Raw genomic sequence first — 20,306 nt, 5'->3', positions numbered from 1 at the left:
TAATTAAATGTTTAATTAATTAAAAATTTTAACTTTGTAATAAATATATATATTTAAATGTTTACTGTTATATAATTTACATTGTAAATACATTTTATAAATACTACAAATAGATAAACATATACTATATATTTAACACAATCCTAAAACAACATATTTTAAAGTCATCTAGCCATTTAAACTAAAAGTTACATGACATTATAAACATGATACAGAAGGTCCATCTTCTCCACACTAGTTTCACTGGGTTGTGCGGCTAATAAATCCCTTTCCCGTTCGATAGAGTGACCCGGCTCTGGGCAGACTGACGTGGCCCTGATGGAGGAGAGACAGCATGCAGTTTGGGTCATAGATTATGAACAGTGAAGTGCGCACAGCAGCAGAATTTTTTATGACTGGTAGCAGCAAAAAATTGCTGAGCACATTCTTCTGACGCGCACGTGTGAGATGCTTCTGTTGTGCCTGCTGGTCATACGTGTCCGGAAGTTGATACTCAGAGTTTTCATGTTTTTCATGTCCTGTTTCTGTCCAGCCCAACGGGAGCAGTCAAGGGAAGGTGCACAACCCGTTCCTGCCCACCCCCATGTTGCCGCCGCCTCCGCCTCCCCCAATGGCGCGACCCGTGCCCCTGCCCGTGCCAGACTCCAAACCTCCCTCGACCTCCACCGAGGGAGGGGGCAACTCTCCCACCTCGCCAAGTGAGTACTCGAACCTCCTCTGCCAGCCTATAAAGTGTCTCATATCTCGGATGAGCTTATCTACAGTGTTGGTTTTTTGATGTAATGAATAGAATTTCCCATCAAACATGCGCAGTGTCCGTATAAAGCCTTCCTCTTAACAGCTGTACTGCTTCCAATACAATATTGATATTAATTGTGTGTGTGTGTGTGTGTGTGTGTGTGTGTGTGTGTGTGTGTGTGTGTGTGTTTGTGTGTTTAATTCTCACCACAGCCTACTCCACACCGAGCACGTCTCCCGCTCAGCGCTTTGTCAGTGTGGGCCCCAGAGACCCCAGCTTTGTAAATATCCCTCAGCAGCCTCAGGTGAGTACATATGCACAGATCCGCCGAATCCCTGAAAGTCCATCAAGAGTGCTTGTTGTCTGTCATAATAGGCTTTCAGCACTGTTATGCCAGCTCATATAACTCCCTCGCTCGCCGTGAGAGCTCATAGCTGATTTATTGTGTGTAATTGGCATGTTCAGACTCGGATTCAATGGCACGGTGACCGGAACCTTGATTTATGCTCCTTTGCGCACGTACAGTCGCTTGCATGCTACGGATTAGTTACAATTTATAATTTGACATGGCTGTTAGAATATTTGGCTGTTAGAATATTTGGCTGTTAGAATATATTAGCTAAATATTCAATAGCCAATATTTGGCTATTGAATATTTGTTAGAATATTTGAGGTTGTCAGGATCAGCCAGTAATAAACTGTTTAACTTCAATTAACATTTACACAATGTTTACTCAACATTTATCTATCATTAACCAATACTACTATTATATTAATGCAATTTGACATCGACTGTTACAACATTTGGCTGTCTTTAGGTTGTCAGGATCTGCCATTAACCTATAACAAAAGCTGTTAAACTTCAGTCAACATTTACGCAACGTTTACTCAACATTTACTTAAAGCTACACTGTGTGATATTTTCCCCCATCTAGCGGTGTAAAGGTATATGACCATCCAGTGAATATTAGTTTCTGTTCCTCTCAATTCTGATTTCGTTTTAACTCCTACGGTGGCTAATTTAGTCCAAGATTAACATGGCAATCCCCCTCTTCACATTCGACACGGTGCCATCGAGTGTTAAAACGCGAAAGGCGAAGCTTGAATTTACGGGTATGTCCCTCTTTGGCTAATGTACTTTCAAGATGGAGGGGCAACATGGCGACCAGCATTCGAACCCCTCACCCGTATGTATTTTCAATGGCATATTATAAACTTACGAGAATACTTTATTACTTGAAAGAAGTAAATATACATTAATGAGCACAGAACTAAGTGTTTTTAGCTAAGAGTAAACTAAAAAAGTTACACAGTGTAGCTTTAAGCATAAATGTTAATAAGACAGAACTGACTTGGAAAATAGTCCTAATTAGTACTTATGCTAATTCCTCCACGTCAGTTCTATATTACACTATTAAATGTTAAATAAATGTGTCAAAAATATTTGGTCGCTTAATCTGTACGTAAAATGTATGCATATGGCATTAGATTAAAACTTTTTTTTTACATTTAAAAGTGATTTCAAGCAAACCTCTTCACAAATATTTTATATATTATACTAGTCTGAAGTTGTCAGGCATTTAAAACTCATATCAGTCAACCACTGCTATTAATATATTCATGAACGGACATCAGGATGACACTGTTAATGTAAATGAACTTGTGTTTGTTTTTTCCAGTCGTGTAAATGCTAATGCGACTGAAATGCCGCCTGTAACCTTAATCGTCACACACACATACCGGCAATGACAAATGCAGCCTACATTGCCACCTGCACTTGTGCAAACAGACAAAAAAGAGCATCAGTTACCTCTGTAAACGCAGCTATAACACACCAACAACACACACACAGAGCAGAGATGATACCACGCTCATAGAGAAGCACTTAAGACTGGATTGGATCAGAGACAGATTTTGTGTGTGTGTGTGTGTGTATGTGCGCGCGCGTGTGTGTGCGTGTGCGTGTGCGTGTGTGTGTGTGTGTGTGAAATGTCCGGAGGCCTGCAGCAGCCTCCCATCGATTTATTGACGGTGTCGCAGGCCGCAAGACACGCATCCCCCAGTAGAATGGAGGCAGGTGTTTGTCAGGCCGGCTGGGAGGGGAGCGGGGGGTTGTTATTATTTATTGTTTGTATTTATTTATTACTCCTGCCTGCCTCTGCCTCCACTTCTCGCTCTCTCTCTGTCCTTCTCTCTATCACCTTTTCCTCTCTCCCTCCCCTGCTCAGGTGCCATCTAAGGTTCTATATTGGTATCTGTACATTTATCTATATATATTTATTTATTGCAAAGAGCCTTTAGATTTTTCAAGAGTTTTTATTTTTATTTTGGTTAACGGAAATATTTTTTTCTTTCCGTCATTGTTTGTTTGTAACACACTAATGCTCTCAGATTAACTAATTTTATTTCAGTCCTCTTTTGTCTGGTTTGTTTGTTCAAGCCACTTCATTTTTAACATCGTAAAACTGCAAGCGAACAAATGAACAGCCCACCTTTATTGTCACAGGCAGGTGTAAAGCTCTGCCTTGCTAAATTCATTATACTTATTTAAAAGGCAACATTGTCATTTTGCTAAATGACAGAAGATGGAGACCATAACATTGGTTTTTAAATAACTATGAGGATTGAAGCGACTTTTGTCATCCTATAGAAACTATGGCAATGAAACTCTTAGATCAGCTGCGAGAGACGTCTCCCGAGTGCCATCACCCACTGTGTCAGTGAACTCTTTGAGGCTCTGTCTAGCCAGACAGTGATTGGACTGTGAGTTTATATTAAAGCTCTGTATGAGTCTCAGACTGGCCATATTGACGAGCCTGTGACCCCACGGCAGGGTTCGGTCGCACCATTTCATTGGCCTCATAAGCTGGTGCGGACCACCCTGGGGCGGGGAGGACAAAAGTTACCCGCGGTGGCCGGCGTGTTTTGGGGGTGGGGTATAAAAGAGAGCGAAAGTGACGGGCAGACAAGAATGATGTGACCCTAACTGTAAACATTCCTAGCAGCCCGGCCATGGTAACCAGGCAGAGAGTGAGAGACGGGACAGTATGATGGAGGGGTCTGCCATGGGAGGAGGGGACGGGAATGAAAGAGAAGGGTGGTGGGAGGGTGGCAGCGCCCTCAGGGGTTTGCTGCCATGGGAGCTGTTGGCGCTTGCCCTCTCAGATGGAAAGGTTGGCACCACATGCAGAGATATATGGATGAGGATTTGGGACCAGAAGCGTCATGTCTGTTCAAACTGAGGGGCCACTTTTTATCCAAATGGATCTAGAAGACCATTTCCAAACATTTGTATAATGGAGGTTATTAACCATGCATGATTATTATAGACATAAATGTGTCTGCAGTTTTGCTTGATTATCTAATTGTATAATACTAATTATAAATTCATAATATACATTTTTATGTTTTTATATTAATTCAATATATTTGAATTATTAAATATTCAAATATTAAATATAATTCAAATTACTTATCCTCCTTAGGTGATACTATAAAAAATATTATCATATCACGATAATAATTTAAATGATTATTACATTTTATATATATATATATATATATATATATATATATATATATATATATATATATATATATATATATATATATATATATATATATATATATATATATATATATATATATATATATATATGGTTCAATTGTATTCTTTTAAACAGGCATCTGAAATAATAAATTAAATGCAAAAATATAGATTTTTTTCAATACTGAAACGCTTCCAGTACTCATTTTCCGCAGAATATATACACGGTAGCAGCTGCACTTTCTCACTCTCTCATGATCTCTCAGACAGCGAGCTGAAACACTAACCCGCCTCCCCTCACTCACTCGTTTCATTTGCTCCAGATGAATATTGGAGTTACAGTGCTTGAATTTCGGTGTGGGGTTGCGCATATTGCACATAGTTTTACTCATTCCCACAGATTTTGAGCTCACACCCAAACTGTGCACACTTAAAGCCACATCTCAGCACAAAAATTTAGTTCTTTTTCACTGAATATTGTGTTTAAACAGTCAAATACACACAAAAGAAGACAAAATGCCAGTCTTGGTGAGTATTCACGTATGTTTTAAGTGAACATAAACAGTTGAGAAAGGAAACGTGTAACAGTTTAAAGGATCCGTGCATCAGGTCTTAAAGGTCCCGTTTTTCATGTTTTTGAAGCTTTGATTATGTTTACAGTGTGCAATATAACATGAGTTCATGTTTCGTGTGTAAAAAAGAAACAGCATTTTTCACACAATTTATCTGTATACCGCTGTTTTTTTTCTGTCCTAAAAACGGCCTGATGATTTCCTTGTTCTATGAAGTCCCTCCTTCGGAAATACGTAATGAGTTCTGATTGTGCCAGCGGTTCCCGTGTTGTGATTCGACAGCAGCTTAGCGCACTTTGCCCAGAAAGGTTACCATAATGGGGAGATGCACGCGCTCAATGTGCGCTGTTCTCCACGTGGGAGAGCAACAAGACCACGCCACCTTTTTTGCGTATTCTTGTGGGCGGAGGGTTATTCAACAAACTGTTCTATTGACGTCATTACAGCAGGAAGTTCAAGGGTGAAGTCCAAACAGGCCGTTCGCTGTAGGCTTTGAAAGGGAACTTCTGTTATCGCGCTTGGCATTGAACTTTGAGCTTTATAATTTTACAGGTATTATTTATGCTCTAACAGCAACATTACACACTAAATAAAGTTTGAAAGATGGAATCGCGAAGAACAGGACCTTTAAAGTGACAGCAGCCTAATATACCTGCAGCCAAATTATGAGATAATATTAAAAATATCTATATGGCAATTTTTTCCCCATGGTATCGATGTCAGAATTGTGGCCAGTTATAATATACATAACAATATAATACTAATATTTATATATGTTGTGTATTTATATAAAACAAATTACTTTTCATAGTTTTAGTTAACGATAATAACCCTGTTGTTTTATATATATATATATATGAATGCCAGATATGTTTGCACACTTGAAAAAAAACAATCAATCAACTATGATCAATAAATCATATAAAAACTGAAACAAAAACATGCACAGGCCCTGTAATCTGTGTTTAATTGTGAAGCGTGCAGGGACTGCAGCCTGACCCCGGTCCCGAAGCGGTGCAGATAAAGCAATGATTCATAAACAGCGTTTTTAATCAGAACGTGCTGGGAGGAACTGAGTGTGATGGGGAGCGCAGATAGGCACCGCAGTGACACACACACACAAACGCAGGCAGTAAATCGGCCCCATAGAGGCCGGGATGAGAACGCCGGCACCCTTGGCTTTTATTCGCTTCCTATAAACGTTAGCATGCGGGAGAGATAACATCAGTAATTGACTCTTGTCCTCCACGTCAATTTGCCATAGTTAAGCATCTGCGGAGATGTCCCCACAAAACACGCCTAACGATTATTACTCGAATTCATAATCAGCGTTCATCCGAGAGACAAAGAAACCTCAAAGGGCTGCAGGGAAAGCGATGCCTCCTTAATAGTGCTGTTTAAACTCATTTTTGCCACACGCGTTTCTTCCCGAAGCCAGAAGAGGGCAGAGCGCCAGACTGCCGGACACACAAATTAATTACCCAAGATTGATTTCAGCTCTATGCTCCGTGTCACACCCCAGAAAATCACAGTCTCCTGTTTCTGTCGGAACGCATACAGGCTTCCACAAATCTGGAGAGGGAAAGAGAAGACCGACCGCTCCCCTCACACCTGCGAACATCGCCGCTGCCACGCTCTAATAATAAACAACATGAATATGTTTATATCCCCCTCAGGTGTGAGCTGTTTGTTTGGGGTCGTCTAATGGACTGCCGCGCTCCGTTTTCTTTTTTCCCCCGTAGCGTCTGATGGCAAAATGTAAATAAATAATGTAGTAAATGTCTGCGGGGTCCCGCGGGGAGCTGTAATACGTGGCTGGGCGGTTTGGGTTTGAGATGGCTTTTATAAGCACTGCTCTCCAGGCCCGAGCTGGTTTGCATTACATGAGGCTGAATTCCTCTGAGATGACACTCATCCTCAGGCACTTTAGCGCGGCTGCTGACTCAGCACTCCTCCAACCTGATGAGATTACTCCTGCCATTGACAGCCAGTTAAAGGACCAGACCAAGATTCCCAGCCCCCTGTTTCTGTCGCTCTGTCTCTTTCTATCTCGTCTGATCCTTCTTCCTTAATCTCTTCCGCCCAACTTTCTCGATCCTCTCCCAACTTGCTAACTCCTTTTTGGTCTTAGTTTGCCAAAATATGAAAATTCTTGTCACGTCGTTCCAAACCTGTATGACTTAAAGGAATAGTTCACCTGAAAACCAAAATGGAAAATCATTTACTTACACTCAAATTTTCCAAACCTGTATGAGTTTGGTTCTTCTGAAAACAAAGAAGATATTTTGAAGAATGTTGGTGACCCGACAGTTGACGGCACTCGTTGACTTCAATTTTATTATTTTTCCTACTATGGAAGTTAATGGTGCCATTGACTCCGGTTACCAAAATTGTTCAAAATATTTTTTTTTTTTGTGTCCAGCAGTAGAAAGAAACTCATAGAGGTTTGGAACAACTTAATGGCGAGTAAGTAATGACAAAATTGTGACATTTTTTTGAATAATATACTTTTTGCACATTAATCCATGAGGATTTCAAACTTCAAAAATACCCCATAAAAATGGTGCATACGACTAATTTGCTATATTAAGTATTCTGAACCTGAACAATACTTTTGTTTAAATACTTAAGTTGTTATTCACTGAAAATCTTAACCCCCTGTGAGCTGTGACCATATCATTAACAAAGTGAATCAACAGATTAATTAATAAGAACCATAAAAGTTTCATACGTGATCCATATGGTAAGTATCACAAAAGTGATCCAAATGATTCATATGATCTATTCCAAGTCTCCAGAAATCATAAATTAACTTTGTTCAAGAAACCAACAAAAATGCATGTTTCAAGAGAATTTAGTCACTGGTCATTCAGAATTGTTTGTGAAGTGAATCAAATGATTTAATAAAAGGGTCTGATTATGAAGAATAGTTTGTTCACGATCATGAATCATTTTATTCATTTTCTCAAACAAAGTTTGTATGTGACTTATGGAGACTCATATGAGAAGTATGGATCACTTTTATGATACTTTTATGGTTCCTTTTTGAAGAGTGAAAGATTCGCTTCCAGTTCCTTGTTAATTGTAGTGTTCAAAATTGTTGTCTTTTGTGTTCATCGAATATATGACACGAGGATACGTTTTTTTAGTGAACTATGCCTTTAACTTAGCTGCAGTCTGTCTCTAAGTCTATTAACCGTTACCGTTGCATTTCATTTCCTTTCTCCTTCCTTTTCCTCTCTCTGAAGTCTATTTCTGCATGTCTTACCTTGTATCGCTATAGCAGATGTGCTGCAATGTGTGTTTGGTGTGTGTTATTTGCATGATGTTCCTTCCCCTCCGCCCCTCTCTTTCATTACATTAATACAGCTTTCACCTTGAAGGCTTTCAAACAGGACACTAAGGCTATTGATGGGTAGACTACAGCTATCTATCCGTCAATTACAACCGCTGACGTACATCCTTTAAAACCAACCCCACTAGCGCTGAGAGGTCCGGTTCATTTTGGCGAATAAGCATTTTCTGGCAGTTTGCTTCAATGAGCTGCTTCAAAAAACTATAATTTTTATTTTTTTTTCCAAATTAAATGTATAAATGGTCTCACGTGTAGTATTACGATTCCTACTTTTCCCAATTTTTTTGTCACAAAAAAGCATCTCCAACATAATTGTGTCACTATCAGAAATACAATTTATGGATTCGCAACAGTTTCTGGTTTTCTTGTGTTTAAGTGAGGTTCTTTTTTAAAAATGGTTCAAAAGTACAATTCATTTGGGAAATGGACATCTCAAAACCCCACGATAACCCTCTAGGGCTAATGCTAAGCGCAGGCCAGAACGTCATTGTAGTTGCATGGAAATAACTTAATCCCGTACATATCCTTCCTGCTAAACCGAACATGTACACCCATGGGTGTTGACTCTGGGTGGGTGGCTTGAAGCTCTGTCCAAACAGAACCTTAAGGAAAAAGAAACGGTCCATTAAGAGGCCAATTGGAAATGATGTTTGTGTGGTTGTTTTAACAGGCCGAGGTATCAACAGTCGCATGAATTTCGGCACAGAATGCGGATCATTTCGTGTTTGACGCTCAGGATGTCTGGCTCATCCCTTGCACCAGTGTTTCATTCATTTTTGCACTGAATCATGCTTTTTACACTCCCAATCTCGCTCTTTTCCTTGGCCTTTGCCGTCCCCTTAGAGACTCAAGACTTCCGGGTCAAGATGAGCTATCTCACAATGCAACCGTTGTTGTTAGGAAGAGATCCTTTTACACTTAGTTTTATTCCGCGTACATTTTTACACCATTCTAATTCTGTCACCCCAATTAAATCTAACCATCATCCATTAGTTGAGAGTCTATAAAACTGATAAGAATGTGTGTGTGAAACCACTTTAATTCCTCTGGCACAGCGTTCCACATCACCGCAAAGGACTTTTGTGAACTTTTTTGGAGCAGAGAGCCAATGAAAATATTCATTAGTGTTGCTTGCTAAGACAAGAATCATCATTATTATTGATTATACTTAGGGATTTGAAAACCCCATAAACCCATAGCTCATCCCACACCGTTTGTGCTACGGACAATTTTTGCACTAGAGCTTTATTATTATTTATTTTTTACAGATGTGTATGCTTTTATACATAATTGGTTATGATTGTGCTGATAAATACCTGATAAAAAAAGAGTAGCACCCAGCAACACCACTACACTACTGCATGGTAAACAGGATACAGTGTTCATAATTAAATCAATATGTGAATGTGTTGTTTGCCAATCAAAATAAAATTCCTTTATTTGTCATTTTTAACCTCCACAAAACAACAAAAATTGTGTTTCACACATCCAGCACTCAGTAATCCGGTGAAAACAATTATAGAAAAAAGAGAATTAAGAATTCTAATAAATAAGCTTAATTATGCTAAATAGTAATATTTTTATAATAATAAAATTATATAATAAAATTACAATATTGATAATATTCACAATGCATGTTTATTGTTAAATTAATATTTTAATGTATTGCTGGTTATATACAGGGCTTGACATTTAACTAGTACTAAATTGAGTTATTTTTTGCTGCTTATTGCACTTGAACAATCAACATAATATCAAAATGTCTTAGCGAGTTTTCACGTAAACAGTTATGTTTTAAGTGGACGTAAAAATGCACGTGTAACAGTATAATGGATCCGTGCATCAGGTCTTAAAGTGGCAGCAGTAAATATACCTGCTGCCAAATTATGAGATAATATAAAAAATATCTATAGTTTTAAAATGATATGTACATCATTTTGTCTCTTAATTTAGTTGCGTTTGTTCTGGTTATGATAGACCACCCATGTCGCAGATGTGAGACTGACAGGTTGTAATTTTACACGTTTTATTCTCTGTCTGTCTGTCTGTCTGTCTGGTTCCCCTGCGTGCTCCTGCGTGCTGGGTATCTACAGACTAAATCATAGCTGTCAGCACACCCCTCTGTGTTGTAACATAAGCCCACTGTCCACAAAGTTACGGGGAGTATCGGAGAGAAGCTTACACGCTCCTGCTCTCTTTGCAGAACGCCGTCTCCAAAAGTCTTCTCAGGACAGGGGAGGGAGCGAGGGAGGGGGGGAATGGGGAGGAAAAGTTTCAGAGCGGTCGAGCCGATAGACAAAGACACAAGGAAGCTGCACTGCACCGGAGCGCAGAAGTCCAGACTCAGCAACTTCTATTGATTAAAAACTAACCTTCCAGTTTCTCCGCTGCACTTGCGGTGAGCAATAGAATTTAAACGAGCCGTACGCCAGAGCCTTCCACGCCGATGTTTGGGACATTTCCAACCTGATAGAATCAACTCAATCTCGCAAATCATTTCATTGTTCTTAACTACATTAGATCATTTACTGCATTAGCCTGCTGAAGCTTTCAGTGAAGCCTAGACAGTATATATAATGCACTATTAATGTATTTCAAATGCACATTATTATCTGTTCACAGATACCATATACATTATATATGTTTACAGACTACATATAAAGTGTATTTAAAGGTATGGTATGTAAATATTATATAATATTAAAATAAATATTCTCCATAGACCAAAAATGACACTTTATGTGAAGTCTGCTTATATAATGCATTGATAAAATATTCAAAATGGATATAATTATTTAAAATAAATAATATTTACATAATCCTTTATCTTAGGTATATAGTATATGATATTAAAATGCACTTTTTATAATGCCTGTTTATATAATAAAATATTCAAAATGCATGTAATTATTTAAAATTAAATGTGATTTACATATCATACCTTCAGTGTTTGGTATGATATGTATATAGTATATTATATGAAAAAAATATATATATAATGATTATATAATCCATTATTTAAATATTTACACTGCACATCATTTAAAATAATTAAATATTTATATATGCTTTTTGTGAAGTATTAGATCTATACATTATATTATTAAAAATAAATAAATTAAAATATATATATATATAAATAGAAATGCATTTTATTTGAAGTCTATTTATATAATGCAGTACTAAAGTAGCATTATATAAAAATGCTTATAATTATTTAAAATAATGAAATATTCACGTCTATATATACACACAGACACACACGCAGTCTGAATCAAAGTTTGCAATTTAAGTAAAACGCACAACAATAACAGAAAACAAAAAAGAGTCTTGTGTGAAGGGAAGTAATGTGCAGCCTTGTTTTGTAATTAGAAGGCAGTCCTTGAGCGCCTCTCTCTGATTGGCTGATAACTCAGTGGGCTTAATTAATCATGGCTGGTGATTGGTGGACAGTGTGTATGCATGATGCGCTGAACAGTGGGAGGAGCATGTGAATCACTGCACACACTGAATCAATAGTGTGTGTATTTGCAGCAGAGGCCGGACGGGGCGGATCACTGGGACAGAACACCGGCCAGGAAGAGAATAGTAAGAAAGGGAGCAGGGAAAGAGGGATCAGAGAGGGAGAGAAAGAAAGAGGGACAAGAAGGCGGCGAGGCCCGGCCTTGCTAATGATAGTCACGTATACGGCTGTCTGGTTGTCCCTGGCAACCAGACATGATGTAACACCAGGATGAACTTGAACTTGGTGGGAGGAGGGAAGTTGGAAAGGGGAGGGGAGAACAGAGTGAAAAAGTGGGCGAGGACCGAACGACACTTGCTCACTTGCTGGAAACGTGAACAATGGAGCACAGCAATCAATAAGCCCATTTCACTGAAGGATTACAGGGTGCAGCTCGCTAACCTCACCACTCCAGTCTACAGACGGACGCATTTCTCCGGCTCCGTGTGGCGGAAAGCTCCGCAAAGGCATTCAGAGATGGACAGGAACAGTAAAAAAAACAGTGTTGTTGAGCTGAGCCCTTACAGAGTCAAGCACCATCTTAAGACCCGATACACGAGACATAAGTGGTCCGATAAGAAAAGGACAAGCTTTTTCGGTTTTCCTTTTTGCCAGCATATTACAGATACTGATGTTCAGGGTCTGAATTACAGGTTTTAACAAGCCTTAAACCCTCTAGAGGTAGACCAAAAAAAAAGGTTTGTGGGATCTCAGTCAACCTGCATTCGCAATCGATTTTACTTCTGTGGTGTGCTCTAATTTTGAAAGTTTATAACGAGAAGAAAGGTTGAGGCTTGATTTTTATCCATTGAGAATGTATAGAATCATAAAAGTGATTTTTATATGAGAAGTGGCTGGAAAATACATTTTGATTATAAAACAATTGTTTTAATTAACATGCACCAATGAATCTTGGACAGTAAAACTAGGAACATGTATTAAGAAAGGAAATAAGATTTAAAAAAGTTATTCTTTTTTAAAACTCTATTATTAGGGGCTAAGCACTGAATGATGTGATGGCACCGATTGTATCCGTTAGTTTTCTTCTTCTTCTTCTTCTTCCTCCTCTGTGGAAATCTATGAAGTCCTATAGAAACGTACGGTAAAAATGTGTGAAATATGGCACACTGATAGAGGACAGTCCAAACATTCACCACAGCAAATTTGGAATTTCTAACCAAATCTCTCTAGCGCCACCAACTGTCCATATTTTCACTTACATTTGCACCCTGACGTAATTTTGATAACCAGAGACTACATGCAGTGTTTCAGCACAGTGCCACCTACTGGTCAGGAGATTTTTTAGAATGGCTATTTTTGCTTAACTTTGAACATTTTGCCCAAAAGTCATAAAACTGGTCTCTTCTGATTTAATGCATTATGCGATACCCAATTTTCACATATTGACCATTGAGGCCTTTTTAAATGTTGTCCTTATATGCTGTATTTTAAGAGTGCATTAGCATATTGTTACAAAACTTGGTATGTGTCATCGGGACCATGCCCTAAAGGTACGCAAAAGGTTTTGAAACAGCGTCACCTTTTGGTCAAAAGACCAAACCATTTCCAAAAATGCTAATAACTTTTGATTCATTTTAGTGAAATTGGTATTGATAGATTTCTTGGGTTATGTTGAGAACAATGATATTATGCCATATTTGTTCGAATTAACTGTCAAACTCCTCCTAGACCGTTGGTCTGATTTTCACCAAAATTGGCTCAGATCTGTCAGTTCTCGAATAACACTTTAACGAATTTGCCAAGCTGATTCTGTGGCTGTAACTCTAAAACGCTTTGACATCAAACATTTTATTTGATACACAATTTGATAACAGCGCCACCTATTGGTCAAAAGTGATAAGCAAGTTTATCATATTACAGTGAAATTATTTATGATTTTTCAGCTTTATCTTCTCATCTTTCAACATTAATTCGATTATCTTAGCTGAAACATCATTTTCATTGAGTCATGAACTTGCCCACCAAACCTCACCGATGTGTTCCTCTCTGTCTCGTTGCAGTGGTACCTGGGCTAAAGACTCCCGACACGGACCGGCCACTCCCGAGGTCACACGACCACCCCCTCTGTCTCCCCTGAGTACGACCCGCAAACATGTACACCAGTCTGAACAGAGAGAAGCCACTTGCTGCCCCAGTACTGGACAGACCCACAGCATGGCTCCAGCAGAACCCCGCCAAGCCCTGGAACAAGAGGAACCGACTCAACGCGCTTACACCCACTTACTATATATCTATATAGTCCATATGTATTCTTCCATATGTATGGTTTACATGCCTATATTCATATATAGTAGCTGTCCAGCTCTTCTGAGGGTGGAGCTCGAAAAAAAACAAGAGCTTTGTTTTCTCGGAAACGTGCACGTTTTTTTGTTTGTTTGTTCGTTTTTGTTTCGTTTCGTTTTGTATTTTTTTGGTTTACCCTCACAGATAGACGAGGAAAACGTAACATGACACAATCAAAGAGCTTCCCGCATCTGTGCCTGTGGTCTTAAAGAGAAGTCTGAGGCGTTTCGAATCAAACGCGGTCTACGGCCAAGGGTCGCGAACCCACAACCACCTGGAGGTCGGAGCTCTGCCTTTCAATCACTTGTGTTTTGACGGATCAATCCGGTTTCGTATCGTGAACGTTGGAGTTTTCGCCTGGGTCAGATATACCACCAGCTAAAGTCTCCATTGCGTCTTCTGGCCAGGACCATTTCCTCTCCCTTCCACCATCATCACCACCACCATCAACAACCATGTCAGATCAAGAACCCTTTCAAGGACTCAACCGAACCCCTCGCTCCCATTTTTTTTATTTGTCATTTCGGGGCAGGCAATGAAGAAGTCATGAACGGTGATGTTTGATATCAGGTCATTTTACAGTATACTAATGGGAGATCTCCCCACTTGGAGGCATGTTCATATTTTGTGTTTTTCGTACAAAAATCATCGCGATTCTTTCTACTAAACCCCAGCGGAAGGTCTGTTGCACACCAAGGGCCGAGTGAAGGTTTGATCTTCCATAAACTTCAAGAAAAGGTTAACAGTGAATACTGAATTGAGGAAAGTGCAATTTTGTTGGGTAGATGTTGGATTGTTAAATATCTTTGTAAGATAGATCGTTGAAGCGATTGTTGAAAAGTATATATATATAAATATATATATTTTTCTTCCTAGTCCGTTCACACCTCCAGGACTCTAAAATATCGGGGTACAAAAAGAAAAAAAACACGTAAAGAGAAAAATAGAACAAATAGCCTTGTGAGAAATAAGGGGAGCTGTAATTGATTTTTCTGTTGTTTTTTTTATGTGTTTGTTTGTTAGCATTGTAGAACAAATGTCCCTTTAAGAAATTTCACTGTTTAATCAATCAGTTTTTAGGATTTCTGCTAGTTTGTTTCCAAAACGTTACAGCAGTTGTTTTAATTTAACCAAGCGCATAATGTACGCCGAAAATGAGCAGTTTGCAGAATCATGAACGTAGGGAAAAATGTAAAAATCGACTGCTTGAACGCAAAAGCAAGGGGCGAAATACTGAACTAACTTCCTCGCAAACACTTTCGAAAGTGTTTCGCAAAAATGTGAAGATACAGCTTCCCTCGCATGCAATTTTCTTGTTTTTAAGTTTTTGTTTGTTTCCTGTACGAAAATATATATATATACACTTACAGTCTCATCCACCGTCGATCAAAGCTCAGTAAAGTTTTTAAAAAAAAATTAAAGAAATAATAATCTGCATGTTCTAGTGTTAGTGACAAATTTTTACATAGATTACGTAGTGTTAAAGTAGTGTGAAAATATTGTAATCCCAACATCGGGCACTTGCCGATCAACTATTTGTTTGGTCCCTTAAAAAAGGGTATTTTTACTGCTGTTCTCACAATCAACCAGCTAAACATCTCTCTGACTCTTCTTAGCTTGTCGTCATTTCGATAACGTCTCCCTTCCTCCTTTATTCCCGGCAGAACAATCATTTTCATGTCTCGAGCGACGTACGCACTTCATTGTCTCTTCAAACTGCACGAACAATTCCACGTCGATGTGCCTTGAGCGATGGTCTAGTTCTGAGTTATTGCACAAGCTGCAATGTGGAGACTATTTTTTTTTACATTTTCACCCCACCTTCCACCTTGGAGAGAGTGAAATTGGCGCTAATGGCGGCGTTCGCTAATGCTAAACAGTGTTACTCTCCATGTAACTACATACCGCAACTATCGGTCATCCAATGCTTCGGAAATCCCACCATTTTCACTTTAATCAGCCGAAAGTCAATCATTCGCCCTAGAAATCGTGGGGTTTTATGTCAGCGAGCCCTTTTTCTCTGATTTAACACTAGTGTTATTGATATTTATGGATGTTGCTGCAATTTCTAAATGACGACTACTTTTTTTTTCAGTCTTCCTGTTTGTTTGTTTTCATTCCCAGAGATGAATAATGAGGAAAAGATTAATATGCAATACTTGCTTGCACTCATATCGTCATTTTTTTATTTGTTTTAACACCAAAGTGAGCACTTGACAGGTCAAGTGGCTGAACGTCAGTGTGCTTTTCATGACACGAGAAAACGCCATTGATCAGCCTCACTTGGGTTTCACACAAACGATCATAAATGTTTTCGTTTTTTTCGGTCATAATCAAGCCTTAAAAACGAGGAAACTTCCTTTCCATCACAAACTCACAAGCGCGAACACGTCCAGGACAAAAAAATGCCCAGTTTTTATGTACATTTTGACGAAGTTCCATGTTATATTAATTGTTTACCTGTTTATTTTCTATTGCATATATCATTTTAAGAAAAGAAAATTATGGGAATGAGTTTCCCAGGCTTCTGATGTGATGGTTTAGTAGTTAAACTTGTGTGGGTTGTTATTTTTATTTTCATTAGCGTGATTTTTTTTCTTTTGTCATTGTACTTGCCTACCTAGAAATGAGTTGGGCATTACTTTCTTAATCGTCTGCACTAAATATAAAATAATGACAATTGAGAAAAAAATAGAGGAAAAAAAATACAAAAAAAGCTTCCAGGGCTTAAAAGAGCGAAGGGAAACATGATTGCACGGATATTTTTTTTTGTCACAAAAACCTTGTTTAGAGCAGCCTGGCATCTAATCAGCGAGATTGGCTGTGTGTGTAAGATAATGACAAAATTGCACCCTTTTTAAAGAAAGAAAAAAAAAGAGAAAAAGAATTTCAAGCAATAGTTTGGGCAGTCTGTTTTGTTCTCGTGTTGTGTGTGTAATTTAGTTTTTTGGTACAACATTGGAGAAGATGCGGGAGAAGAGAACAAACCGAATCGATTAGATACGAGAGTTAGGGCGGACGCACCTGAGTATGGGAGATTTGATGTTTGTATATTGTATAGTTTTATTAATTACACTGATTTTAAAGCTGCCCTATTTTATAATGCAGGACTTTTGTAACATTGATTAAATGAGGAAAAACTAGTGTTGTGAATTTTCTGATTGTTTGTATTAAGGCCACATAAATAGAACTGGTTTTGTTTGTCCTCTGGGGAACTGGATTTAAGTTGAAAACTTCCTGTTTCCTAATTTTTTTTTTCTTTTTGCTTTCCTTTTTGTATGTATTTAAGGACTTATTTCTTCTTCCGATGGTATAGAAGTACTCCTATACTTGAAAAGTGTAGGATGCCGAGGTGAAAAACCCCATTGTAAATGGATGTTACAAGTATGCTGTATGTTTTGAAGGTTATTTGTTGCATCAGTGTTGATGAAGCTAAATCTAGATAATTCTGAGGATGTTGGTAAGAAGAGAGCGTTTTTATGCATTTTAAAATTAGTTTTAGGCAGAAGACAATGACATAGACAGCCAAAGGATGCCCCTATTATAAATGCATCTAGGCATCTTTTTGTGTTCACCATTCCATGCAGGAAAATAAACCGCTTGATATGCAACATGATTCTTTTTTCTTTTCAACTTCTTCATCTTTCTTCCACCGCTCACCAGCGCACGCACTCACAAAGACACGAGCGACGTTAAAACACGGGACGGTTGGTAACGGGGCGTCGATAAAGCCATCCTCACTCAATTTTACATGGGCCTCTCATTGACCATAACTCACACGAAGGTCGCTTGATGGTTTATTTAAGATTCTTCAAAAAAGAGGAAGGCTTTTCACGCTTGAAATAGTTAACCCTGGGTTAACAATACAGGCCAGGGTCTGGCGTTTCACATTGTACATTCCTAAAGGCCCGTTCACACTTAGGACGCTAACTAAAGATATAGTTCTAAAAAAAAAATCAAAGTTCAAACCACAGCTACAACGATAACTGCACAGAGAAACGATTCATGCAGCTGAAGGACGATAAAAACATCGACAGCCAATCAGAATCCATTTTGCTGTAACAACAAGCTCGTGCATTTAAAGCAGCAAACGTTGAAGAAACCGTTCAAGTTAGTACCGTTCAGCGGTAGTCCGTTGGTGTGGACGCAGCCGCTAATATTATCTTTGTAGTCTAGTTAATTTTCTTGGTGTGAACTGGCCTTGGTTTATCTGGGTTAACATTCTTTTGCATATTTGCGGGGGGCGTTGTCACTGGATGAACGCAGCACGCGACCTGTTTACATAGCATTGCTTTGCCGACTGTAGCAGCTACTATCGAGTTTATATTGAATGGATACTTCGAACTATAAAGGTAAGAATTAAATGGTCCTTTCACTCACATTGTCGCTTATTTTTGTAAACATTTGACATTTTTCCTCCCAAAAGCTGAATTTACTGTTTATATACAATGTGTTTCCATGACTGTCCAAAGCTAAATATGAGTACGCAATTGGTTGTCTGTTCCTAAGCGGCTAGCTTTAACATTCTCTATCACCACATTTTTTTTAAACTGTACAAGTTTGCATCTCAGTGCGGGGTTAACACTGCAAAAGCGGTGCTAACCCCGCTTCTAAATAACAAGCGTGTAACGTTCCATTTCCTGGGGTTAAAAGTTGTGTTTACAACGACAATAACCCGGAGTTAAGCGCAGCGTGAAAAGCCCTTTTTTGAATCATGTTACCATTTCATCACTTTTCAACTTGGTTTAGGTTATAGCCTATACAGTCTTATTTGTTTACACAGATTATGTAAAATAATGGTCTTGATCCTTGTGGCATTTTATCAAAATCTAAACGCAATCTGAATATTTTAAACTTGATGTGATGAACAAAACGTTATACATTTCCACAATCAATGACCCTTTTAGTGGCATGCCAACATTTCCCTTCAATAATATCAATGCTAGTCCTGAAACAGGGTTGAATAAAGGTCCCGCAGGCCTTTAGCGTTTTTATGTCCCCATTTTTGTGGGCTTAGTTGTTGTAAACTTTCATTTGTTCGTTTAAAGCGGGAACAAAGCATTGGATGGTTTAAGACAGGAATACGGCTTTATATCAGGGTAATATTCAATCATGAGACATTTTGAAATGTAAAAAGCCAAAAAACACAACACCTAAATGAAGTATACGCCCAGTTACTGATCTGGAGAACTACAGGTAGACCATTTTTTCCCCATTATGCTTAAACTCTTAGCAAACCCATATTTCGCTCTGGGGTTCGATTTGCCCCATAAAATCAAAAAATGATCTGCAGATGAAGACCTTGAAGGGCCTGGGATGACATTGGATAAACATGTTGTCATCTTCATCATATCATGTATTTAACCCCATCATGCATCAGTGGCAGGTGGCTTAACTGCACCAAATGATATCATTACAAGGTGCTAAATCTTGCTAAAGTGGAGGCTAACTGGAAACGAGCCTGCTTTCTGATAGCATAGCAGTGTAATCCGCATGAGAACTATGCACTGACGACACGCTAATCTAATCAGAGTCTGGTACTTGCACCTTTGCCTTCCTCTTTTTTTTAAAAACTTGTATCGAAATCAAAGGAATAATGAAACTAAAAGCAAACCAGCATTTTACCTGATGTATAAAAAGATCAAATGTAGTGCCTGTGAAAAACTGTATTATATCGCTCTCTGAATATCAAACCAGTTAACAGTTTGTAATCATTTGTTTTCTCGACACCAGTAGCCTTTTCTGATTATAACTCTTCAGTAACCACACACTATAAACTGCATGCGCCTCCATAACCAGCTGATATAAACACGACTCAACGATCTAACCAAGCTCTGCTACCAGTCATCTTCTCAAAACTTCCAAGAATTTCCTCCAATTCATTCCGTTTACGTGTTCCAAACCAGTTCGTCCTGTGGCATTATTACATTATAAAGTCAAGCAAGTGAGTGACTTGCACCACTAAAATATAGCGTTCACCTAAATTCCAGGTTTTCCAGGTCCATGTCCTGCTGTAGCCCTCCGTATCTCCATTATCTCCAACAACAAAGGTCTGTGTCTCCTGGGGTTACCACACTCGACAAGCTGTACTCAGTGGAACTGGCATTTTGCTGTAGATGCGATTCACAGCATCTCTCAAGTTTAAAACGAAAGGCTCTTTTAACGATTCCGACTACTTAATGGTTCCTTTAACGATTCTTCTAGTAATTTTGGCGGGGTGGGGGGGATGGGGGGGATTTGGCCTGAACTACATACTACACAACACTACTGAATAAAAATGTGGTTAA

The 20,306-nt window shown here is 38.7% G+C and overlaps 1 protein-coding gene across 6 annotated transcripts in view; it reads left to right on the top strand.

Annotated features, from left to right (window-relative positions):
* nfia (nuclear factor I/A) overlaps positions 1-17,635 on the top strand; it is a 179,907-nt gene extending 162,272 nt beyond the window's left edge. For all 6 annotated transcript variants that reach the window (XM_067415825.1, XM_067415826.1, XM_067415829.1 and 3 more), the window contains 3 exons: positions 533-698; positions 952-1,043; positions 13,737-17,635. In XM_067415825.1, coding sequence (XP_067271926.1) covers positions 533-698; positions 952-1,043; positions 13,737-13,751 — 273 coding nt within the window. In that variant the 3' untranslated portion in view covers positions 13,752-17,635. The remainder of the gene's footprint in view (positions 1-532; positions 699-951; positions 1,044-13,736) is intronic.
* The last annotated feature ends 2,671 nt before the right edge of the window (positions 17,636-20,306 follow it).

This window comes from Pseudorasbora parva, chromosome 14 (assembly GCF_024679245.1).
Source record: "Pseudorasbora parva isolate DD20220531a chromosome 14, ASM2467924v1, whole genome shotgun sequence".
Lineage (NCBI taxonomy): Eukaryota > Metazoa > Chordata > Actinopteri > Cypriniformes > Gobionidae > Pseudorasbora > Pseudorasbora parva.
This window is presented reverse-complemented; position numbering and strand designations above follow the sequence as displayed.